This window comes from Rana temporaria, chromosome 9 (assembly GCF_905171775.1).
Source record: "Rana temporaria chromosome 9, aRanTem1.1, whole genome shotgun sequence".
Lineage (NCBI taxonomy): Eukaryota > Metazoa > Chordata > Amphibia > Anura > Ranidae > Rana > Rana temporaria.
This window is the reverse complement of record NC_053497.1, coordinates 183,570,814-183,597,187: the sequence shown is the minus strand read 5'-3', so window position 1 is coordinate 183,597,187 and position 26,374 is coordinate 183,570,814. Positions and strand designations below refer to the sequence as shown.

The 26,374-nt window shown below is 46.1% G+C and overlaps 2 protein-coding genes across 2 annotated transcripts in view; both read right to left on the bottom strand.

Annotated features, from left to right (window-relative positions):
* Window positions 1-5,311: 5,311 nt before the first annotated feature.
* LOC120914635 (dentin sialophosphoprotein-like) lies at window positions 5,312-9,425 on the bottom strand. The gene is made up of 3 exons (XM_040325320.1): window positions 9,397-9,425; window positions 7,889-9,313; window positions 5,312-7,742 (listed from the first exon to the last, which is right to left on the bottom strand). Exons 1-3 carry the CDS (start codon window positions 9,423-9,425, stop codon window positions 5,312-5,314), a joined length of 3,885 nt encoding a protein of 1,294 aa, XP_040181254.1.
* Window positions 9,426-9,585: 160 nt separating this feature from the next.
* The window catches only part of LOC120914634 (uncharacterized transmembrane protein DDB_G0289901-like), a 58,406-nt gene continuing 41,617 nt past the window's right edge, over window positions 9,586-26,374 (bottom strand). Inside the window, exon 2 of the mRNA XM_040325319.1 lies at window positions 9,586-11,761. Coding sequence (XP_040181253.1) covers window positions 9,586-11,761 — 2,176 coding nt within the window. The remainder of the gene's footprint in view (window positions 11,762-26,374) is intronic.

Here is a 26,374-nt window from a genome sequence, read left to right as displayed (position 1 = left end):
TTGGTGGCATTCCCCGCCTTCCCCTCCAACACTGTGTGCTCATTGGTGGACATTCCCCCGCCTTCTCCTCCCAACCGCTGTGTGTTCATTGGTGGACATTCCCCGCCTTCTCCTCCAACCACTGTGTGCTCATTGGTGGACATTCCCCGCCTTCTCCTCCAACCACTGTGTGCTCATTGGTGGACATTCCCCGCCTTCTCCTCCAACCACTGTGTGCTCATTGGTGGACATTCCCCGCCTTCTCCTCCAACCGCTGTGTGCTCATTGGTGGACATTCCCCGCCTTCTCCTCCAACCGCTGTGTGCTCATTGGTGGACATTCCCCGCCTTCTCCTCCAACCACTGTGTGCTCATTGGTGGACATTCCCCGCCTTCTCCTCCAACCACTGTGTGCTCATTGGTGGACATTCCCCGCCTTCTCCTCCAACCACTGTGTGCTCATTGGTGGACATTCCCCGCCTTCTCCTCCCAACCACTGTGTGCTCATTGGAGGACATTCCCCGCCTTCTCCTCCAACCACTGTGTGCTCATTGGTGGACATTCCCCGCCTTCTCCTCCAACCACTGTGTGCTCATTGGTGGACATTCCCCGCCTTCTCCTCCAACCACTGTGTGCTCATTGGTGGGCATTCCCCGCCTTCTCCTCCAACCACTGTGTGCTCATTGGTGGACATTCCCCGCCTTCTCCTCCAACCACTGTGTGCTCATTGGTGGGCATTCCCCGCCTTCTCCTCCAACCACTGTGTGCTCATTGGTGGACATTCCCCGCCTTCTCCTCCCACCGCTGTGTGCTCATTGGTGGACATTCCCCGCCTTCTCCTCCAACCACTGTGTGCTCATTGGTGGACATTCCCGCCTTCTCCTCCAACCACTGTGTGCTCATTGGTGGACATTCCCTGCCTTCTCCTCCCAACCACTGTGTGCTCATTGGTGGACATTCCCCGCCTTCTCCTCCAACCACTGTGTACTCATTGGTGGACATTCCCTGCCTTCTCCTCCCAACCACTGTGTGCTCATTGGTGGACATTCCCCGCCTTCTCCAGGATATTACCACCCCCTATACCAGGATATTACCACCCCCCCATACCAGGGGATATTACCACCCCCCATACCAGGGGATATTACCACCCCCCATACCAGGGGATATTACCACCCCCCATACCAGGGGATATTACCACCCTATAACAGGATATTACCACCCCCCATAACAGAATATTACCACCCCCCATACCAGGATATTACCACCCCCCATAACAGAATATTACCACCCCCCATACCAGGATATTACCACCCCCCTATAACAGGATATTACCACCCCCCATACCAGAATATTACCACCCCCCATAACAGAATATTACCACCCCCCATACCAGGATATTACCCCCCCCCATATCAGGATATTACCACCCCCCATACCAGGATATTACCCCCCCCCCATACCAGGATATTACCACCCCCCATAACAGAATATTACCACCCCCCATAACAGAATATTACCACCCCCCATAACAGAATATTACCACCCCCCATACCAGGATATTACCACCCCCCTATAACAGGATATTACCACCCCCCATAACAGAATATTACCACCCCCCATACCAGGATATTACCCCCCCCCCATATCAGGATTTTACCACCCCCCATAACAGAATATTACCACCCCCCATAACAGAATATTACCACCCCCCATACCAGGATATTACCCCCCCCCATATCAGGATATTACCCCCCCCATATCAGGATATTACCACCCCCCATAACAGGATATTACCACCCCCCTATAACAGGATATTACCACCCCCCTATAACAGGATATTACCACCCCCCTATAACAGGATATTACCACCCCCCATAACAGGATATTACCACCCCCCATAACAGGATATTACCACCCCCCTATAACAGGATATTACCACCCCCCTATAACAGGATATTACCACCCCCCATAACAGAATATTACCACCCCCCATAACAGAATATTACCACCCCCCATAACAGGATATTACCACCCCCCATAACAGAATATTACCACCCCCCATACCAGGATATTACCACCCCCCTATAACAGGATATTACCACCCCCCATAACAGGATATTACCACCCCCCATTAGTGTATAAACGGTCATGTAGTGTAGTGTTGGCGTTGTGCAGTCGGTCGCACACACCTGTGTTGGCGTTGTGCAGTCGGTCGCACACACCTTTGTTGCTGTTGTGCAGTCGGTCGCACACACCTGTGTTGGCGTTGTGCAGTCGGTCGCACACACCTGTGTTGGCGCTGTGCAGTCGGTCGCACACACCTGTGTTGCTGTTGTGCAGTCGGTCGCACACACCTGTGTTGGTGCTGTGCAGTCGGTCGCACACACCTGTGTTGGCGTTGTGCAGTCGGTCGCACACAGTGGTCTCTGCGCTGCACTCGCACACAATGCCGCTTTGTGTCATTAGCGGTCCCCTCGCTGTGTTTGTTGCTCCTCGGATTAAACGCGAGATTAATCCCAGTTTAATACCCTGCAGAGGTGTTAGTGACCCCTCCCCCCCCCGCTGTGTGCGCAGCGCCGCTGTCCGTTCCCACAATATAACACCATCCTGGCGGCGTGACCCCACCCCCCCCCCGTCCTCGTACAGCTGGGTGTGGGACTGATGTGCCGCCCTGTGACCTCCCGGCCCTCCGGGGTCCATTCATTTCATCATCTGTTTTATTTATTCTGCCTTATTCAGTCGTACAAAGGGGGAGTGAGAACACCCACCGTAACCTATAGCAACGGGGTTTTCCGATCACATGACGTATAGGCAGTGCTGGGACAAGGTCACCTAGAGCCAAAATGTCCCCCCCCCCCAAGATGTATGAGCGTTATGTGTCAGCGGAAATCACCCCCCCCACCAATCTGCATGCAAAATTTCCCCTTTTCCCAGAACAAATCCATGCCCCCCTCCTGAAATCACCCCTCCCAGCAAAAATCTTTGCAACCCCCCCCCCCCCACCAATCTGCATGCTCGCCCCCTAACCAACATTTCTTTGATCTAAACCATTCCATTGTAGCTCTGGCTGTACTATAGGGTCGTTGTCCTGCTGGAGGTGAACCCCTCCCCCCCTCCCCCCCCGGTCTCAAGTCTTTCGCAGGTTTTCTTCTAAGACTGTCCTGTATTTGTCTCCATCCATCTTCCCATCAACTCTGACCAGCTTCCCTGTCCCTGCTGAAGAAAAGAGTCCCCACCACATGATGCTGCCACCACCATGTTTCACGGTGGGGATGGTGCAGTGTTAGTTTTCCCCACACATAGCGGAAAATTCGATTTTTGGTGTCATGTGACCAGAGCACCTTCTTCCACATGTTTTCTGTGTCCCCTCCCCCACATGTTTGTTGTGTCCCCTCCCCCACATGTTTGCTGTGTCCCCTCCCCCACATGTTTGCTGTGTCCCCTCCCCCACATGGCTTCTCACAAACTGCAAACAGGACTTCTTATGTCTTTCTTTCTCCAATGTCTTTCTTCTTGTCACTAGGATAAAGATTGGATAATGTGAGGAGGTTCTCTAGGATGGGGGTTGGGTGACGCGAGGAGGTTCTCTAGGGTGGAGGTTAAATTAAAGGGGTTGTAAAGCTTCGTGTTTAATGCTATGCATTAAGGTGAATAAAACACCTTGCACCCCCCCCCCCCGGCCCCCTGTTTTACTTGCCTGAGCCCCGAATCTCCGTGGGCGCGATCCCATGTTGCTATCCCCCAGCTCTTGTGGGCTCTTCATTGGATGATTGACAGCAGCGCAGCCATTGGCTCCCGCTGCTGTCAATCAAATTAATGATGCGGCACGCCGCGGGGGCGGGGCCGAGTGATACACTTGTCAGCTATGGCCGCCGACTGTATAACACAGGAGCACACCCGCAAGCTAACCCCCTTGGGAAAGCGCTTCCCAGAGGGGGTTAGCTCTTGCGGGGAGGAGCCCAGACAGCCGCCATGGGACCCCAGAAGAGGAGGATCGGGGCCACTCTGAACTGCACAGTGGAGGTAAGTATGACATGTTTGTTATTTAAAAAAAAAAAAAATTAACCTTTATAAGCCCTTTAAGTTAGATAATGTGAGGAGTTGACTCTAGGATGGGGGTTGGGTGATGTGAGGGGGTGTCTCTAGGATGGGGGTTGGGTAATGTGAGGGGGTGTCTGTAGGATAGGGGTTGGGTAATGTGAGGGGGTGTCTGTAGGATAGGGGTTGGGTAATGTGAGGGGGTGTCTGTAGGATAGGGGTTGGGTAATGTGAGGGGGTGTCTCTAGGATGGGGGTTGGGTGATGTGAGAAGGGGTCTCTAGGGTGGGGGTTGGGTGATGTGAGGAGGGGTCTCTAGGATGGGGGTGTCTCTAGGATGGGTGTTGGGAGGTGTGAGAGGGGTCTCTTGCTCCGGTGGGTTGGGGGTCTCTTGCTCCGGTGGGTTGGGGGTCTCTTGCTCCGGTGGGTTGGGGGTCTCTTGCTCCGGTGGGTTGGGGGTCTCTTGCTCCGGTGGGTTGGGGGTCTCTTGCTCCGGTGGGTTGGGGGTCTCTTGCTCCGGTGGGTTGGGGGTCTCTTGCTCCGGTGGGTTGGGGGTCTCTTGCTCCGGTGGGTTGGGGGTCTCTTGCTCCGGTGGGTTGGGGGTCTCTTGCTCCGGTGGGTTGGGGGTCTCTTGCTCCGGTGGGTTGGGGGTCTCTTGCTCCGGTGGGTTGGGGGTCTCTTGCTCCGGTGGGTTGGGGGTCTCTTGCTCCGGTGGGTTGGGGGTCTCTTGCTCCGGTGGGTTGGGGGTCTCTTGCTCCGGTGGGTTGGGGGTCTCTTGCTCCGGTGGGTTGGGGTCTCTTGCCCCGGTGGGTTGGGGTCTCTTGCCCCGTGGGTTGGGATCTCTTGCTCCGGTGGGTTGGGGTCTCTTGCTCCGGTGGGTTGGGGTCTCTTGCTCCGGTGGGTTGGGGTCTCTTGCTCCGGTGGGTTGGGGTCTCTTGCTCCGGTGGGTTGGGGTCTCTTGCTCCGGTGGGTTGGGGTCTCTTGCTCCGGTGGGTTATGTGGAAGGCTCTCTAGTTCTGGGCTGTCACTCTCGCTCTCGGAGTGGAACAGATGTGGCGCTCTCTCTGTTGATTCCTATTATCCGCTCTCACATACTTCTGCCCATGATCTGGGTTTCCATAGTGAGAGGAATAATGGGGGCACCGCAGTCACAAATCCCCCCCCGCCCGCCGCACATAATAGAAGCCGCTTCTCAATAGATGACCCGTCTGGACACCAGAGAAAGAGAAGAGGCGACACTCTCACCAGAGGAGCCCCCCGATGTCCCAACAACTCCCCCCAAACTTCATCACAATATCAGGAATACCTTTTATTTATTATCAACCCCAACGTGTTCCGGCAGAGGACCCCGTATTGTGAGGGCGACCCCCGACCCCGGATATCATCACTACTGCCCCCAACATTGTCCCTGAAATATGAAGAATTATCACTACTACCCCCAACATTGTCCCTGAAATATGAAGAATTATCACTACTACCCCCAACATTGTCCCTGAAATAAGAATTATTATCATCACTACTACCCCCAACATTGTCCCTGAAATAATAAGAATTATCATCACTACTACCCCCAACATTGCCCCTGAAATATGAAGAATTATCATCACTACTACCCCCAGCATTGCCCCTGAAATATGAAGAATTATCATCACTACTACCCCCAACATTGCCCCTGAAATAAGAATTATCATCACTACTACCCCCAACATTGTTACTGAAATATGCAGAATTATCACTACTACCCCCAACATTGTCCCTGAAATATGAAGAATTATCACTACTACCCCCAACACTGTCCCTGAAATATGAGGAATTATCATCACTACTACCCCCAACACTGTCCCTGAAATAAGAATTATCACTACTACCCCCAACATTGCCCCTGAAATAAGAAGAATTATCATCACTACTACCCCCAACATTGTCCCTGAAATAATAAGAATTATCATCACTACTACCCCCAACATTGTCCCTGAAATAAGAAGAATTATCATCACTACTACCCCCAACATTGTCCCTGAAATAAGAAGAATTATCATCACTACTACCCCCAACATTGCCCCTGAAATATGAAGAATTATCACTACAACCCCCAACATTGCCCCTGAAATAAGAATAATTATCATCACTACTACCCCCAACATTGCCCCTGAAATAAGAATTATCATCACTACTACCCCCAACATTGCCCCTGAAATAAGAATTATCATCACTACTACCCTCAACATTGTCCCTGAAATATGAAGAATTATCATCACTACTACCCCCAACATTGCCCCTGAAATATAAGGTATTATCATCACTACTACTCCCAACATTGCCCCTGAAATATGAAGAATCATCACTACTACCCCCAACATTGTCCCTGAAATATGAAGAATTATCACTACTACCCCCAACATTGTCCCTGAAATAAGAATAATCATCACTACTACCCCCAACATTGTCCCTGAAATATAAAGAATTATCACTACTACCCCCAACATTGTCCCTGAAATATGAAGAATTATCACTACTACCCCCAACATTGTCCCTGAAATAAGAATAATTATCATCACTACTACCCCCAACATTGTCCCTGAAATAAGAATTATCACTACTACCCCCAACATTGTCCCTGAAATAAGAATAATTATCATCACTACTACCCCCAAAACTGCCCCTGAAATAAGAATAATCATCACTACTACCCCCAACATTGTCCCTGAAATAATAAGAAGAATTATCATCACTACTACCCCCAACATTGTCCCTGAAATAAGAATTATTATCATCACTACTACCCTCAACATTGTCCCTGAAATATGAAGAATTATCATCACTACTACCCCCAACACTGCCCCTGAAATATGAAGAATTATCACTACTACCCCCAACATTGTCCCTGAAATAAGAATAATCATCACTACTACCCCCAACACTGTCCCTGAAATAATAAGAAGAATTATCACTACTACCCCCAACATTGTCCCTGAAATAAGAATAATTATCATCACTACTACCCCCAACATTGCCCCTGAAATATGAAGAATTATCATCACTACAACCCCCAACATTGCCCCTGAAATAAGAATTATCATCACTACTACCCCCAACATTGTCCCTGAAATAAGAATTATCATCACTACTACCCCCAACATTTCCCCTGAAATAAGAAGAATTATCACTACTACCCCCAACATTGTTCCTGAAATATGAAGAATTATCACTACTACCCCCAACATTGTCCCTGAAATATGAAGAATTATCATCACTACTACCCCCAACATTGTCCCTGAAATATGAAGAATTATCATCACTACTACCCCCAACACTGTCCCTGAAATAATAAGAAGAATTATCATCACTACTACCCCCAACATTGTCCCTGAAATAAGAATAATTATCATCACTACTACCCCCAACATTTCCCCTGAAATATGAAGAATTATCATCACTACTACCCCCAACACTGCCCCTGAAATAAGAATTATCACTACTACCCCCAACATTGCCCCTGAAATAAGAAGAATTATCACCCCTACTACCCCCAACATTGTCCCTGAAATAAGAAGTATTATCATCATCATCATCACTACTACCCCCAACATTGCCCCTGAAATATGAAGAATTATCACTACTACCCCCAACATTGTCCCTGAAATATGAAGAATTATCATCACTACTACCCCCAACATTGTCCCTGAAATAAGAATACTTATCATCACTACTACCCCCAACATTGCCCCTGAAATATGAAGAATTATCATCACTACTACCCCAACATTGCCCCTGAAATATGAAGAATTATCACTACTACCCCCAACACTGCCCCTAAAATAAGAATAATTATCATCACTACTACCCCCAACATTGTCCCTGAAATAAGAACACTTATCATCACTACTACCCCCAACATTGCCCCTGAAATATGAAGAATTATCACTACTACCCCCAACACTGCCCCTAAAATAAGAATAATTATCATCACTACTACCCCCAACATTGCCCCTGAAATATGAAGAATTATCATCACTACTACCCCCAACATTGTCTCTGAAATAAGAAGAATTATCACTACTACCCCCAACATTGCCCCTGAAATAAGAATTATCATCACTACTGCCCCCAACATTGTCCCTGAAATAAGAAGAATTATCATCACTACTACCCCCAACATTGCCCCTGAAATAAGAATTATCATCACTACTACCCTCAACATTGTCCCTGAAATATGAAGAATTATCATCACTACTACCCCCAACATTGCCCCTGAAATATAAGGTATTATCATCACTACTACTCCCAACATTGCCCCTGAAATATGAAGAATCATCACTACTACCCCCAACATTGTCCCTGAAATATGAAGAATTATCACTACTACCCCCAACATTGTCCCTGAAATAAGAATAATCATCACTACTACCCCCAACATTGTCCCTGAAATATGAAGAATTATCACTACTACCCCCAACATTGTCCCTGAAATAAGAATAATTATCATCACTACTACCCCCAACATTGCCCCTGAAATATGAAGAATTATCATCACTACTACCCCCAACATTGTCCCTGAAATAAGAATTATCACTACTACCCCCAACATTGTCCCTGAAATAAAAATAATTATCATCACTACAACCCCCAACATTGTCCCTGAAATAAGAATAATTATCATCACTACTACCCCCAACATTGTCCCTGAAATAAGAATTATTATCATCACTACTACCCTCAACATTGTCCCTGAAATATGAAGAATTATCATCACTACTACCCCCAACATTGTCCCTGAAATATGAAGAATTATCACTACTACCCCCAACATTGTCCCTGAAATATGAAGAGTTATCATCACTACTACCCCCAACACTGTCCCTGAAATAAGAATAATTATCATCACTACTACCCCCAACATTGCCCCTGAAATATGAAGAATTATCATCACTACAACCCCCAACATTGCCCCTGAAATAAGAATTATCATCACTACTACCCCCAACATTGTCCCTGAAATAAGAATTATCATCACTACTACCCCCAACATTTCCCCTGAAATATGAAGAATTATCATCACTACTACCCCCAACATTGCCCCTGAAATAAGAATAGTCATCACTACTACCCCCAACATTGTTCCTGAAATAAGAAGTATTATCATCACTACAACCCCCAACATTGTTCCTGAAATATGAAGAATTATCACTACTACCCCCAACATTGTCCCTGAAATATGAAGAATTATCATCACTACTACCCCCAACATTGTCCCTGAAATATGAAGAATTATCATCACTACTACCCCCAACACTGTCCCTGAAATAATAAGAAGAATTATCACTACTACCCCCAACATTGTCCCTGAAATAAGAATAATTATCATCACTACTACCCCCAACATTGCCCCTGAAATATGAAGAATTATCATCACTACTACCCCCAACACTGCCCCTGAAATAAGAATTATCACTACTACCCCCAACATTGCCCCTGAAATATGAAGAATTATCATCACTACTACCCCCAACATTGCCCCTGAAATATGAAGAATTATCATCACTACTACCCCCAACATTGTCCCTGAAATATCAATTATTATCACTACTACCCCCAACATTGCCCCTGAAATAAGAAGAATTATCATCATCATCATCATCATCATCATCACTACTACCCCCAACATTGCCCCTGAAATATGAAGAATTATCACTACTACCCCCAACATTGTCCCTGAAATATGAAGAATTATCATCACTACTACCCCCAACATTGTCCCTGAAATAAGAATACTTATCATCACTACTACCCCCAACATTGCCCCTGAAATATGAAGAATTATCACTACTACCCCCAACACTGCCCCTAAAATAAGAATAATTATCATCACTACTACCCCCAACATTGCCCCTGAAATATGAAGAATTATCATCACTACTACCCCCAACATTGTCTCTGAAATAAGAATAATTATCATCACTACTGCCCCCAACATTGTCCCTGAAATAAGAATTATTATCATCACTACTACCCTCAACATTGTCCCTGAAATATGAAGAATTATCATCACTACTACCCCCAACATTGTCCCTGAAATATGAAGAATTATCACTACTACCCCCAACATTGTCCCTGAAATATGAAGAGTTATCATCACTACTACCCCCAACATTGTCCCTGAAATAAGAATAATCATCACTACTACCCCCAACACTGTCCCTGAAATAAGAATAATTATCATCACTACTACCCCCAACATTGCCCCTGAAATATGAAGAATTATCATCACTACAACCCCCAACATTGCCCCTGAAATAAGAATTATCATCACTACTACCCCCAACATTGTCCCTGAAATAAGAATTATCATCACTACTACCCCCAACATTTCCCCTGAAATATGAAGAATTATCATCACTACTACCCCCAACATTGCCCCTGAAATAAGAATAGTCATCACTACTACCCCCAACATTGTTCCTGAAATAAGAAGTATTATCATCACTACAACCCCCAACATTGTTCCTGAAATATGAAGAATTATCACTACTACCCCCAACATTGTCCCTGAAATATGAAGAATTATCATCACTACTACCCCCAACATTGTCCCTGAAATATGAAGAATTATCATCACTACTACCCCCAACACTGTCCCTGAAATAATAAGAAGAATTATCACTACTACCCCCAACATTGTCCCTGAAATAAGAATAATTATCATCACTACTACCCCCAACATTGCCCCTGAAATATGAAGAATTATCATCACTACTACCCCCAACACTGCCCCTGAAATAAGAATTATCACTACTACCCCCAACATTGTCACTGAAATAAGAAGAATTATCATCACTACTACCCCCAACATTGCCCCTGAAATATGAAGAATTATCATCACTACTACCCCCAACATTGCCCCTGAAATATGAAGAATTATCATCACTACTACCCCCAACATTGTCCCTGAAATATGAATTATTATCACTACTACCCCCAACATTGCCCCTGAAATAAGAAGAATTATCATCATCATCATCATCATCACTACTACCCCCAACATTGCCCCTGAAATATGAAGAATTATCACTACTACCCCCAACATTGTCCCTGAAATAAGAATACTTATCATCACTACTACCCCCAACATTCCCCTTGAAATAAGAAGAATTATCATCACTACTACCCCCAACATTGTCCATGAAATAAAAAGAATTATCACTACAACCCCCAACATTGCCCCTGAAATATGAATTATCATCACTACTACTCCCAACATTGCCCCTGAAAAGAGAATTATCATCACTATTGCCCCCAACATTGTCCATGAAATAAAAAGAATTATCACTACAACCCCCAACATTGCCCCTGAAATAAGAATTATCATCACTACTACCCCCAACAATGCCCCTGAAATAAGAAGAATTATCATCACTACTACCCCCAACATTGCCCCTGAAATAAGAATTATCATCACTACTACCCCCAACATTGTCCCTGAAATAAGAAGAATTATCATCACTACAACCCCCAACATTGCCCCTGAAATAAGAATTATCATCATCACTACTACCCCCAACATTGCCCCTGAAATAAGAATTATCATCATCACTACAACCCCCAACATTGTCCCTGAAATAAGAATTATCATCATCACTACAACCCCCAACATTGTCCCTGAAATAAGAATTATCATCATCACTACAACCCCCAACATTGTCCCTGAAATAAGAATTATCATCATCACTACTACCCCCAACATTGCCCCTGAAATAAGAATTATCATCATCACTACAACCCCCAACATTGTCCCTGAAATAAGAATTATCATCACTACTTCTACTAGTAATGGTGGCGATCGGCGAATTTTTTTCGGTACTGCGACATTATGGCGGACACTTCAGACACTTTTGACACATTTTTGGGACCATTGGCATTTCTATAGCGATCAGTGCTATAAAAATGCATTGGATTACTGTAAAAATGCCAGTGGCAGGGAAGGGGTTAACACTAGGGGGCGAGGAAGGGGTTAAGTATGTTCCCTGGGTGTGTTCTAACTGAAGGGGGGGGGGGTGGGACTGACTTGGGGAAATGACAGATCCCTTGTCATACATTGTATGAACAGAAGATCAGCATTTCTCCCCTGACAGGACCGGGAGCTGTGTGTTTACACCCACAGCTCCCGGTCCCCGCTCTGTACGTGATCTCGCGCAGCCGAGCCGACCTGCCGCCGTAAAACTGCGGTGGCTGGTTGGCAAGCGGTTACATTTAACCGGTACAGGTTGTACTACCTGGCTCCATCCGTTGGCACCACGCAGCACCGCTACCTCCGACTGTAACAACCCTTGCAGGGACCAACGCACCACCAACCATCGGCCGCTCTGCCATCTCCCTGCCTGGCATAGCAGTGGCCTAGGGTGGCACTTTGCGGCGGGCGGCAAAAGACCCGTTCCCCCCTCCCCCACGAAAACGGCACCCGCGACCTTCTCATGACTCCTGCATGCAGGGCTACCATCAGGGGACTACAGCTTAGCAGTCTCACAGTTGCACCACAGTCCATCAAAATAGACTTCTGTGCAATGCAGTTCGCCTGGCTGCCACACACAGCTAGCAGTAGTTCACCGCAGAGAAAAAAAATATATAATTGACTTTTTGTTCACCGGTACACCACCTGCAACACACAATGCCTTTTGCCTGGCTGCACTTCCACACACACACAGCCAACAGTTCCTGACCTGAACTCGCTGTGGAACAAAGAACCCGGATTCTTGTGCCCGCCGAGTCCACTGCCTTGTGCCCGCCGAGTCCACTGCCTTGTGCCCGCCGAGTCCACCGCCTTGTGCCCGCCGAGTCCAGCGCCTGGTGCCCGCTGAGTCCACCATCTGGTGCCCGCTGAGTCCACCTCCTTCTACCCGCTGAGACCACCGCCTTGTGCCTGCGGAGTCCACCGCCTTGTGCCTGCGGAGTCCACCGCCTTGTGCCCGCGGAGTCCACCGCCTTATGCCCGCTGAGTCCACCGCCTTGTGCCCGCTGAGTCCACCGTCCTTGTGCCCGCTGAGTCCACCGCCTTGTGCCTGCGGAGTCCACCGCCTTGTGCCTGCGGAGTCCACCGCCTTGTGCCCGCTGAGTCCACCGCCTTGTGCCTGCGGAGTCCACCGCCTTGTGCCTGCGGAGTCCACCGCCTTGTGCCCGCTGAGTCCACCGCCTTATGCCCGCTGAGTCCACCGCCTTATGCCCGCTGAGTCCACCGCCTTATGCCCGCTGAGTCCACCGCCTTATGCCCGCTGAGTCCACCGCCTTATGCCCGCTGAGTCCACCGCCTTATGCCCGCTGAGTCCACCGCCTTATGCCCGCTGAGTCCACCGCCTTGTGCCCGCTGAGTCCACCGCCTTGTGCCCGCTGAGTCCACCACTTGTAATGTTGGGTCTCCTACAGCCTCTCTGACTTCTGGAGACCTCCTGTCTCTTAGTGTGGGACTGGGGGGGCCACATTGCACAGATGAGGAATTGGGGGGGCCACATTGCACAGATGAGGGACTGGGGGGGGCACATTGCACAGATGAGGAATTGGGGGGGCCACATTGCACAGATGAGGGACTGGGGGGGCCACATTGCACAGATGAGAGACTGGGGGGGCCACATTGCACAGATAAGGGATTGGGGGGGGCCACATTGCACAGATGAGGGACTGGGGGGGCCACATTGCACAGATGAGGGACTGGGGGGGCCGCATTGCACAGATGAGGGACTGGGGGGGCACATTGCACAGATGAGGGACTGGGGGGGCCACATTGCACAGATGAGGGACTGGGGGGGCACATTGCACAGATGAGGGACTGGGGGGGGCACATTGCACAGATGAGGGACTGGGGGGGGCACATTGCACAGATGAGGGACTGGGGGGGGCACATTGCACAGATGAGGGACTGGGGGGGGGCACATTGCACAGATGAGGGACTGGGGGGGCACATTGCACAGATGAGGAATTGGGGGAGGGCCACATTGCACAGATGAGGGACTGGGGGGGGCCACATTGCACAGATGAGGGACTGGGGGGGGGGGCACATTGCACAGATGAGGGATTGTATTATCGGTAATATTTCTTCCTCCAGGATACAATGTAACGATCGGTGTAGAGATCCTTGTAGTTCACATCCCAGCCACAAGGGGGCGCCAGCAAGTTCTGCTCTGGTAAAGAAACCTGCACTGTGAAATACGGAGGCTCCTGATCCGGAAATGTTCATTGCCTGGCTGTCTTTGGCCTCTATACTTGAAGTCAGTGGCTGAGAAGCAGCCAGGGGCTTGGCATTTCACAGCATAATCTGGCAGACGAGGGTTCTGCTCCTCCCCCGCTGACCTCATACATATATATATATATATATATATATCGGTGTATTGGATACAGAAATGTTGCATTATTTTTATTATTGATCTCTGTAGCAGGAATGTATCTATTTGTGTTTATTCTGTAGATAAGGTTTCAGAATTTGCACCTTTGTTCTTCTCCATCCCGAGGGGAAAGGGGTTGTGGGAAGAATGGCGTTAGTTTAAAAGTGGGAGGAGCCAACTCTGGGCAAGGCAAAAGAGGGAGAAAACAATTGGGGGCTGTGGCAAAATTGGTGTGGCCACTTTGGGGTACTGGAAAGGTGTAGAGGCCATTATGGGGTAGTGGAAAGGGGTAGGGGCCATTATGGGGTAGTGGAAAGGGGTAGGGGTCATTACGGACTAGTAGAAGGGGGTAGGGGTCAATATGGGGTTGTAAAAAGGGATAGGGGCCATTATGGGATAGAGGAAATGGTTAGGGGGCAATATAGGGTAGTGGAAAGGGGTAGAGGTCAGTATGGGGTAGTGTAAAGGGGTGGGGCTAATATGGGGTAGTAGAAAGGGGTAGGGGCCATTATGGAGTAGTGGAAAGGGGTATGGGCCATTATGGGGTAGTGGAAAGGGGTAGGGGCCATTATGGGATAGAGGAAATGGTTAGGGGGCAATATAGGGTAGTGGAAAGGGGTAGAGGTCAGTATGGGGTAGTGTAAAGGGGTGTGGCTAATATGGGGTAGTAGAAAGGGGTAGGGGCGATTATGGGATAGAGGAAATGGTTAGGGGGCAATATAGGGTAGTGGAAAGGGGTAGAGGTCATTATGGGTTAGTGTAAAGGGGTGGGGGCCATTATGGGGTAGTGGAAAGGGGTAGGGGCCATTATGGAGTAGTGGAAAAGAGTAGGGGCCATTATGGGGTAGTGGAAAGGGGTAGGGGCCATTATGGAGTAGTGGAAAGGGGTAGGGGCCATTATGGAGTAGTGGAAATGAGTAGGGGACATTATGGGGTAGTGAAAAGGGGTAGGGGTCATTATGGAGTAGTGGAAAGGGGTAGGGGCCATTATGGAGTAGTGGAAAGGGATAGGGGCCATTATGGGATAGAGGAAATGGTAAGGGGGGCAATATAGGGTAGTGGAAAGGGATAGAGGTCATTATGGGTTAGTGTAAAGGGGTGAGGCTAATATGGGGTAGTAGAAATGGGTAGGGGCCATTATGGGGTAGTGGAAAGGGGTAGGGGCCATTATGGGGTAGTGGAAAGGAGTAGGGGCCATTATGGGGTAGTGGAAAGGGGTAGGGGCCATTATGGAGTAGTGGAAAGGAGTAGGGGCCATTACGGAGTAGTGGAAAGGGGTAGGGGCCATTATGGGGTAGTGGAAAGGGGTAGGGGCCATTATGGAGTAGTGGAAAGGAGTAGGGGCCATTACGGAGTAGTGGAAAGGGGTAGGGGCCATTATAGGGTAGTGGAAAGGGATAGGGGCCATTATGGAGTAGTGGAAAAGAGTAGGGGCCATTATGGGGTAGTGGAAAGGGGTAGGGGCCATTATGGAGTAGTGGAAAGGGGTAGGGGCCATTATGGAGTGGTGGAAAGGGGTAGGGGCCATTATGGGGTAGTGAAAAGGGGTAGGGGCCATTATGGAGTAGTGGAAAGGGGTAGGGGCCATTATGGAGTAGTGGAAAGGGGTAGGGGCCATTACGGAGTAGTGGAAAGGGGTAGGGGCCATTATGGAGTAGTGGAAAGGGGTAGGGGCCATTATGGAGTAGTGGAAAGGGGTAGGGGCCATTATGGAGTAGTGGAAAGGGGTAGGGGCCATTATGGAGTAGTGGAAATGAGTAGGGGACATTATGGGGTAGTGAAAAGGGGTAGGGGTCATTATGGAGTAGTGGAAAGGGGTAGGGGCCATTATGGGATAGAGGAAATGGTAAGGGGGGCAATATAGGGTAGTGGAAAGGGATAGAGGTCATTATGGGTTAGTGTAAAGGGGTGGGGCTAATATGGGGTAGTAGAAAGGGGTAGGGGCCATTATGGGGTAGTGGAAAGGGGTAGGGTTCATTATGGGGTAGTGGAAAGGAGTAGGGGCCATTATGGGGTAGTGGAAAGGGGTAGGGGCCATTATGGAGTAGTGGAAAGGAGTAGGGGCCATTACGGAGTAGTGGAAAGGGGTAGGGGCCATTATGGGGTAGTGCAAAGGAGTAGGGGGCCATTACAGGGTAGTGAAAAGGGGTAGGGGCCATTACGGGGTACTGGAAAGGGGTAGGGGCCATTACGGGGTAGTGGAAAGGGGTAGGGGCCATTATGGAGTAGTGGAAAGGGGTAGGGGCCATTATGGGGTAGTGGAAAGGGGTAGGGGCCATTACAGAGTAGTGGTAGGGGTCAATTTGGGTTGTAAAAAGGGATAAGGGCCATTATGGGATAGAGGAAATGGTTAGGGGGCAATATTGGGTAGTGGAAAGGAGTAGAGGTCATTATGGGGTAGTGTAAAGGGGTGTGGCTAATATGGGGTAGTAGAAAGGGGTAGGGGCGATTATGGGGTAGTGGAAAGGAGTAGGAGATAATATGGGGTAGTGGAAAGGGTTGGGGGTCATTATGGGTCCTTCCTCCTGCTGGTGACCCCTCTAGTGATAGAAAGATCTATATAGAGGAATCAGGACCTCCTTCCCCCTGATGAAGCCCCCTCTAGTGATATAAAGATCTATATAGAGGAATCAGGACCTCCTTCCTCCTGATGAAGACCCCTCTAGTGATATAATGATCTATATAGAGGAATCAGGACCTCCTTCCTCCTGATGAAGACCCCTCTAGTGATATAAGATCTATATAGAGGAATCAGGACCTCCTTCCTCCTGATGAAGACCCCTCTAGTGATATGAAGATCTATATAGAGGAATCTGGACCTCCTTCCTCCTGATGAAGATCCCTCTAGTGATATAAAGATCTATATAGAGGAATCGGGACCTCCTTCCTCCTGATGAAGCCCCCTCTAGAGATATAAAGATCTATATACAGGAATGAGGTATATACGAGTGACACACACAGTGAATTCTCTTCCCCTCCACTCTCGCTCTGCGTTTGATCGTTGCGCCGCGTCCCTCCGCTGAGCCGATCTTTTTTTCAAGCCGGGATGAAAAGAGAGGAACTTCAAAGCCGGTTCAGGTAATTAAGAAGCCGAGGGGAATATAAATTAAACCACGGGCCGCGCTCTGCACCCGGCTCCGCCTCTCACACAGGCAGCCGGTAAGGGAGCCGCAATTCCCCGTTGCCTCCAAATCTGCTTCCTCTTCTCGCACTGCGCTGCCCCCCCCCTGCCCCGCAGCCCCCCGCCCCCGCAGCCCCCGCATCTGCATTTCAAACAGCCCGTCTCTGGCATTAATTATTAATTAGCCCGCAGTCACCCCAGAGGATTGCCGTTCCCGGCTGCACATACTTATTATTGACCTCCATCGCGTTTCGGAGCCCCCGCCGCCAGAATGTTTAATAATTTCCCTTTTTTTCGAGAGTTCTAATTTTCACAAGTGGAGAAGCGACGGCGGCGCAGCCAGGTAACCTTTTCCTGTCAGCCGCAGATACGGGGGCTCGGCCCTCCGCGGACAGGCGATTGTCGGGATAGGGGGGGGAGGGGGCACCGGGCGCTAATCCTGACATGGGCACATCGAGCGGAGAGCGGGCACCTGAGCCCGACCAATCACCTGGGAGCTACGATTTCACAGCTGGGAACCTGTCAAGTTGGTTTTGAAAAAAGGTGTGGGCCCCCGGGACTTGGGTCGCCACCTGGCTGGCATTTTACCAGTCTGGCCAAAGAAGTGGGGATTTCTTGACAATTCTATTAATGCCGCCACTGTGCCCGTCAAATACAGTCACTGTGCCCATCAAACCAATTGCAGCAATTGTGCCCATCAATTGCAGCCACTGTGCCCCATCAATTGCAGCCACTGTGCCCCATCAATTGCTGCCACTGTGCCCCATCAATTGCTGCCACTGTGCCCCATCAATTGCTGCCACTGTGCCCCATCAGTTGCAGCCACTGTGCCCCATCAGTTGCAGCCACTGTGCCCCATCAATTGCAGCCACTGTGCCCCATCAATTGCAGCCACTGTGCCCCATCAATTGCAGCCACTGTGCCCAAATGCTGCCTCTGTGCCAAATGCTGCCTCTGTGCCAAATGCTGCCTCTGTGCCCATTAATTGCAGCCTCTGTGCCCATTAATTGCAGCCTCTGTGCCCATCAATTGCAGCCTCTGTGACCATCAATTGCAGTCATTGTGACCATCAATTGCAGCCAATATGCCCATCAATTGCAGCCACTGTGCCCATCAAATGCAGCCACTGTGCCCATCAAATGACACCACTGTGCCCATCAAATGCAGCCACTGTACCCATCAAATGCAGCCACTGTGCCCATCAAATGCAGCCACTGTGCCCATAAAATGCAGCCACTGTGCCCATCAAATGCAGCCACTGTGCCCATCAAACGCAGCCATTGTGCCCATCATATGCAGCCACTGTGCCCATCATATGCAGCCACTGTGCCCATTAATTGCAGCCACTGTGCCCAGCAAAAAAAATTAAATAGGAGATGGGGTTAGGATTATTATTATAATGTTTTATTTATTATTTTATGAATAATAACAAATGAATAAATAAATGTAAAAGAAATACATAAATAAAAATCCTAAATAAAAAATTAATTAATTAATACTAACAATAAATAACTAAACACCCTAGTTTATCAAATTCTTTATTCATATGTTATTACTATTAAACTTGATTTTTTACTTTTTTTTTTCATTTGAGCAGAAAATCGCACTAAAAACGCACAAATGGCGCGTTTCCATTCATTTCTATGGGAATATAAACGTGCCAAAAAACGCCCAAATCTGCCCGATTCGAGCATCAAAAAAAGATATTTCCCCCGGGATAAATAATTCGCTTTCTCTCTGCAGATTTGTTTTTCCCTTTATCTTTTTTCTCTCTTTTTTTTTTTTTATACTCGTTGTTTTGCAAAATCTCCAAAAATTCCAAAACTTTTCTCTAATAAAATCCTTCTATTTGTTATTTCAGGTTTGAGTCACCGCCGGCCCCGAGGACGTCGATCCGGAGGATGGAGTAATAGCAACAAAGTCTGTGCTGCTTATGGAGAAACTTTTTTATTTATACAAAAATAAAAAATACAAATTGTGAAATTCCGATTTGATAAAAAATTCAAATAAATAAATAAAATCTTTACAAACAAAAACAAATCACAAAATCCTCTACACTAACCCTGGGGCAGGACCCGGGTCCCCAAACACCAACACTGGGGGCAGGACCCGGGTGCCCAAACACTCCCCCTGGGGGCAGGACCCAGGTCCCCAAACACTCCCCCTGGGGCAGGACCCAGGTCCCCAAACACTAACCCTGGGGGCAGGACCCGGGTGCCCAAACACTCCCCCTGGGGGCCAGGACCCGGGTCCCCAAACACTCCCCCTGGGGCCAGGACCCGGGTCCCCAAACACTCCCCTGGGGGCCAAGACCCGGGTCCCCTAACACTCCCCCTGGGGCAAGGACCCGGGTCCCCAAACACTCCCCTGGGGGCCAGGACCCGGGTCCCCAAACACTCCCCCTGGGGCCAGGACCCGGGTCCCCAAACACTCCCCCTGGGGCCAGGACCCGGGTCCCCAAACACTCCCCCTGGGGGCCAGGACCCGGGTCCCCAAACACTCCCCCTGGGGCCAGGACCTGGGTCCCCAAACACTCCCCTGGGGCAGGACCCGGGTCCCCAAACACTCCCCTGGGGCAGGACCCAGGTCCCCAAACACTCCCCTGGGGCAGGACCCGGGTCCCCAAACACTCCCCCTGGGGCCAGGACCCGGGTCCCCAAAACACTCCCCCTGGGGGCCAGGACCCGGGTCCCCCAAAACACTCCCCCTGGGGGCCAGGACCCGGGTCCCCAAACACTCCCCCTGGGGCCAGGACCTGGGTCCCCAAACACTCCCCTGGGGCAGGACCTGGGTCCCCAAACACTCCCCTGGGGCAGGACCCGGGTCCCCAAACACTCCCCTGGGGCAGGACCCGGGTCCCCAAACACTCCCCTGGGGCAGGACCCAGGTCCCCAAACACTCCCCTGGGGCAGGACCCGGGTCCCCAAACACTCCCCCTGGGGGCAGGACCCAGGTCCCCAAACACTAACCCTGGGGGCAGGACCCGGGTGCCCAAACACTCCCCCTGGGGGCCAGGACCCGGGTCCCCAAACACTCCCCCTGGGGCCAGGACCCGGGTCCCCAAACACTCCCCTGGGGGCCAAGACCCGGGTCCCCAAACACTCCCCTGGGGGCAGGACCCGGGTCCCCAAACACTAACCCTGGAGGCAGGACCCGGGTCCCCAAACACTCCCCTGGGGCAGGACCCGGATCCCCAAACACTTCCCTGGGTCAGGACCCGGAAGGATCACCAAACACTCCCCCTGGGGCAGGACCCGGGTCCCCAAACACTCCCCCTGGGGCAGGACCCGGGTCCCCAAACACTAACCCTGGGACTGGCCTAGATCAAACTTTGATCTAGGTATTTTTTATTTTTATTGTTATTATTTCTTTCTACACACACTTTATATTTTTTCTATCTCGACAAGGACAGACAAAGATACAATGCATCTCTCTACTCCATTCACAGAGACTGAAAACACAGAGGGGGGGGGGCTTAACGGGAGGGTGATCACTGTGACAGCCAATCAGAGGCTGTGACAGCCATTCCAGGTCCCGATCGTTAGAACTTTCCAGCCTGGAGGAGAGATGTGGGGAACTCATAGACCCCCCAGATCTCTCCATAAAGAGGACCTGTCATGCCCTATTCCCATTTCAAGGGATGTTTACATTACTCACATACATAATAGGAATAAAAGTGATTGGAAAAAAAAAAAAATGTAAAAGGGAAAGTTTTAAAATTTAAAAATAAAAGTAAAAAAAAAAAAAAAAAAAAAAAACTATGAAAAATAAATACAATTTTTTAAAGCGCCCTCGTCTCGGCATCCTCCGGCGCAGAAGCGAACGCATATGTAGGTCGCGCTCGCATATGTAAAACGGCTTCAAACTACACATGTGAGGTATCGCCGCGAACGTTAGAGCAAGAACAATAATTCTAGCCCTAGACCTCCTCTGTAACTCTAGACAGGTAACCTGTAAATCAAAAAAAAAAAAAGTTAAGCTTCGCCTATGGAGATTTAAATAAATAAAATCGGGCTAACTTGAATTATTTTTAAAAAATATTAATTTATGAAGCAGTTTTATTTAAAAAAAAACCACACATTTGAAAAATTTCTGCACAAATACCGTGCGACATAAAAAGTTGTAACAACCGCCATTTCTTTCCCTAGGGTCTCTGCAAAAAAAATAAAAAAATAAACATATATAATGTTTGGGGGTTCAGAGTAAATTTCTAGCAAAAAAAAAAAAAAAAGATGGTTTTTACATGTAAGTTTTAGAATTGGTCTTTGTGGCAAGTGGTTAAATCAATATTTTTTTCTTAAAAAAATTACTTATAATAATGTTTTGTTACTTATAATAATTATTGTAATAAACTCCCCCAAAAAATTATAATATATATATATATATATATATATATATATATATATATATATATATATATATATATATAATATATATAAATATATCGAGAAAAATACTGTAAAGAATAAAAAAAAAATATTTTATATATCTATATAAATCAATTTTTAATAAGATATATATAATTTCCTGGTTCACTGCACTTGAAGAGGAAGTTGTTTAACACATGTTTTTTTTTCTTTGGTCCTTTTTTTTTGGGGGGGGGGGGTGCTTTTGACTATTTATTTTAAATTGTGTAGCTCTATATACATTTGAATATTTCTGGTTGGATTCTGTTTGTTGTTACATGTGCTATTCTGACGTTTGAGTTCATCCGTTTAGGGAAATCTTTGGTGGGGCAGCAACCTAATTTTTTTTCTGTATATTCACAAAAACACATTAATTTACTTAGACCCCATTCACACCTAGGCGTTTTTACGCCTGTAGCGCTACGCCTCTGCCGCCAGAGGGCTGGAAATACATGTCCCTCTATGGAGATGGTTCACATCTCCACGCCGAACGCCGGACGCCTGTCGCCTGCGGCGTGAAAAAAGGTCCCGGACCTTTTTTTCAGGCGTCTTCGAGCGTTCGGCTAGGAGATGGCAATCATCTCCATAGAGGGGGTCATCTTGGGGCACATCTAGGCGGACAATACCCGCGTTTTGTCGCCGCAAATCGCGGTACAAAACGCCGCTATTTTTACCGCGATTTGCGGTGACAAAACGCCGCGATTTCGTCCGTCTAGATGTGAATGCAGCCTTATTTATTTTTAGGCTTTTTTTTATTGCTGTTTTATTATTTATGTTTATTATTTATGTTTATTATTATTATTATTATTATTATTATTATTCTAGATAGAGAGCTTCTGCACCCCATCACTCCCCTACACCCGTTCTTCTTTTTGTGTTTTCTTATTTTTTTCCCCTTTTTAAAAAAAAAATTAAATATATGAATGAATGAATGAAAAACTTATATAGCGCGGCACATGCGAACTGAATCGCTTCTGGGCGCTTGATGTTTCGTGTCTCATGACATCAGAAGAGCAGAGTTTTGATCTGTCTTCTGAAAGTCAGGTGGTTTTCCTCCAACCGAATGCTGGTTGGTAAAGCGTTCCATAGTCTAGGACCTTGAAAAGCAAACCTTCTTTCTCCTTTGGACTTGTATTTGGTTTTTGGCACCCTGACCAGATTTTGGTCGGTGGATCGCAGAACGCGATTCGAATTGTGAGGTTCTATCTTGTCGCAAAGATATTGCGGCGCCTTCCCATGGATGCACTTATGTGTCAGGCAGAGTGCTTTAAATGCAATTCTGTCTTTTACTGGCAACCAGTGAAGGGTTCTCAGTGAAGGTGAGATTGATTCCCATGTCCTTTTCCCAGTCACCAGTCTGGCGGCCGTATTCTGTACGACTTGCAGACGAGCGATTCGGTACTTTGGGAGTCCGAGGTAAAGGGCGTTAGCATAGTCCAGTCTGGAATGCACGATTGTTCCCACCACGACCGCTACGTCTTCTTTGGGGATAAATGGAATAAGTCTGCGTAGTAGGCGCAACAGATGGTGCGCTCCGCTGACTACTGACCCTATTTGTGCGTCCATTGTCATGAAGGTGTCAAAAATGACTCCTAGACTTTTGACTTTGGAGCTAGGGGTGATGCTTTGGCCCAGAATGGGCGGGGGTGTCCAGGTTGTTGCCAGTTGACTCTTTCGGCTGGCGTGAAACATAAGGAGTTCTGTTTTGGAACTGTTGAGTTTAAGATAACTCTTAGTCATCCAGTTTTCTATCGAAGAGAGACATTTCTCTAAACATATCTTTCACATTATATGTTTTGGGACCCAACCAAGTTTATATGTTACTTTTCGTTTGTTATGCGATTTACAATCGCCATCCTTATCTCTTTCTAAGCTGTTCTCAGCAAATACACCAGTTGTGACAATATGATGGTCATATTCATATACTTTCTTTTCAATAAAAAAAAAAAAAAAAAAATATTTTTCAAATGAAAACTATGAAAACAAATACATTAGGCAACAAAAATAATTATAAAAACTATAAAAAAAATTGGGAACAAATTATATATATATATATATATATATATATATATATATATATATATATATATATATATATTTATATATTGTTTCCCAGTTTTTTTTATAGTTCTTATAATTATTTTTATTACCTATTTTTGTTTTCTTAGTTTTCATTTGATTTTGACTATATATTGATGTACTGTATACTGGTCATATACTGTATGTAATAAAAAACACTCTTTTCAAGATTTTTTTGGGGGAAATTATATATATATTTTCATATACTGTATGTACTAAAAATCTTTATTTTCAGTAAAATTTGTTTGGATAAAAAAAAAAATATATTATATATTTCTTATAATTATTTTTATAACCTATTTTTATTTGTTTTCTTAGTTTTCATTTGATTTTGACTATATATAAATAAATATATATATATATATATTTATATACTGTATGTACCAAAAATCTTTATTTTCAATAAAATTTGTTTGGATAAATTTATATATATATATATATCTTATAATTATTTTTATTACCTATTTTTATTTGTTTTCTTAGTCTTCGTTTGATTTTGACTATATATTGATATACTGTATACTGGTCATATTCATATACAGTATGTAATAAAAAACCCTTTTCAAGATTTTTTTTGGGATAGATTATATATATATATATATATACACACATACATACAGACACACACACACACACACACACACACACACACACACACACACACACACACACACACACACACACACACACATATATATATATATATATATATATATATATATATATATATATATACACACATATACATACACACACACATACACACATTTTTTTTTCTTATAATTATTTGTATTGTCTATTTTTATTTTTATTTTCTTATTTCTCATTTGATTTTGACTATATATATTTATATACTGTATGTACTGAAAATCTTTATTTTCAATAAAATTTGTTTGGATAAAAAAAAATTATATATATTATATATTTCTTATAATTATTTTTATAACCTATTTTTATTTGTTTATTTATTTTTGATTAATTGTTTTTTTTGTTGCTTCTTTTTCCAACTAATTCACTATTTAATTATTTATGGTTATTATTATGTATTTTATAGTTATGTTTTAAAATCTTTTTTATTAAATTTTTATGTAAAAAAGACAGAACATAACATTCACAAACATGTATATCATTCCTAGAATATACATATTATAAAACATTTTAAATCCTCCAAAAAAAATGTTCACGGATCCATGGAAAAGCCCCCCCCCCCCAGCCTATGACTCCCAAAAACATGTCAAAAGTGTCTGATGTGTACGCCACAATGTTACGGTCACAATAAAAAAAATAAAAAAAAACGCAGATCGCCGCCATTACTAATAAAAATGCCATAATCTATCACCTATATTGTAGATGCTATAACTTTTGCGCAAACCAATCAATAAAAGCTTATTGCGATTTTTTTTTACCAAAAATAGGTAGAAGAATACGTATCGGTCTAAACTGAGGAAAAAAAATCGTTTTTTTATATATATTTTTGGAGGATATTTATTATAGCAAAAAGTAAAAAATATTGCTTTTTTCCCCAAAATTGTCGCTCTATTTTTGTTTACAGCGCAAAAAATAAAAACCGCAGAGGTGATCAAATACCACCAAAAGAAAGCTCTATTTGTGGGAAGTAAAAGACGTAAATTTTGTTTGGGAGCCACGTCGCACAACTAAGCGACCCAGTTAAAGCGACGCAGTGCCGAATCGTAAAAAGTGCTCTGGTCAGGAAGGGGGGTAAATTCTTCCGGGGCGGAAGAGGTTAAGTAGTTAAAATACAAAAGACACGAGCACCAATTATTACGCGCACCACACTGGCATTTTTAGCGGGGGCAGAAATTTTATTTTAAAATGTTCAGAAATAAAAAAATCGAAACCGTTCTGCTTTTAATAAGCCGGGAGTACGGGGTTGTTTTTTTTTTTTTTTTTTTAAAAGCTTTGATCTAAATAAAGTTAAAAAAAAAAAACACTTTTCTCTCTGTAAAAAAAAAAAAAGTTCACACAACAAATCGAAACCGTTCTTTGTTTTTGTTTTTTTAATAAACCGGGAGTATGAGGATGTTTTTTTTGTTGAAAAGCTTTAATCTAAATGAAGTTAAAAAATTCACTTTACTCTCTCCGTAAAAAAAAAAAAAAAAAGTAAAAAAATGTGCTCTCCGTCCCGGGAACGTGTCTCAGCCTTTCCGACAGGGGCGGCTGGTGCTCAAAATTTTGGGGGGGGCAAACTGAAAAATTCTGCAAAAAAAAAAAAACACATCAATTGCAGCCACTGTGCCCATCAAAAGCTGCCACTGTGCCCCAAATGTAGCCACTGTGCCCATCAAAAGCTGCCACTTTGCCCCAAATGTAGCCACTGTGCCCATTAAACCCTGCCACTGTGTCCCAAATGCTGCCACTGTGCCCC

Excerpts from the sequence above, each read along its gene's own strand:
- LOC120914635 (XM_040325320.1), bottom strand. The coding sequence starts at position 9,425 with ATGATAATTCTTCATATTTCAGGGGCAAT. Across the intron at positions 9,314-9,396 it reads CTTCATATTTCAGGGGCAAT|GGACAGTGTTGGGGGTAGTA; the intron begins GTTGGGGGTAGT and ends TTATTATTTCAG. Across the intron at positions 7,743-7,888 it reads GGGGGTAGTAGTGATGATAA|GGGCAATGTTGGGGGTAGTA; the intron begins GTGTTCTTATTT and ends TTCATATTTCAG.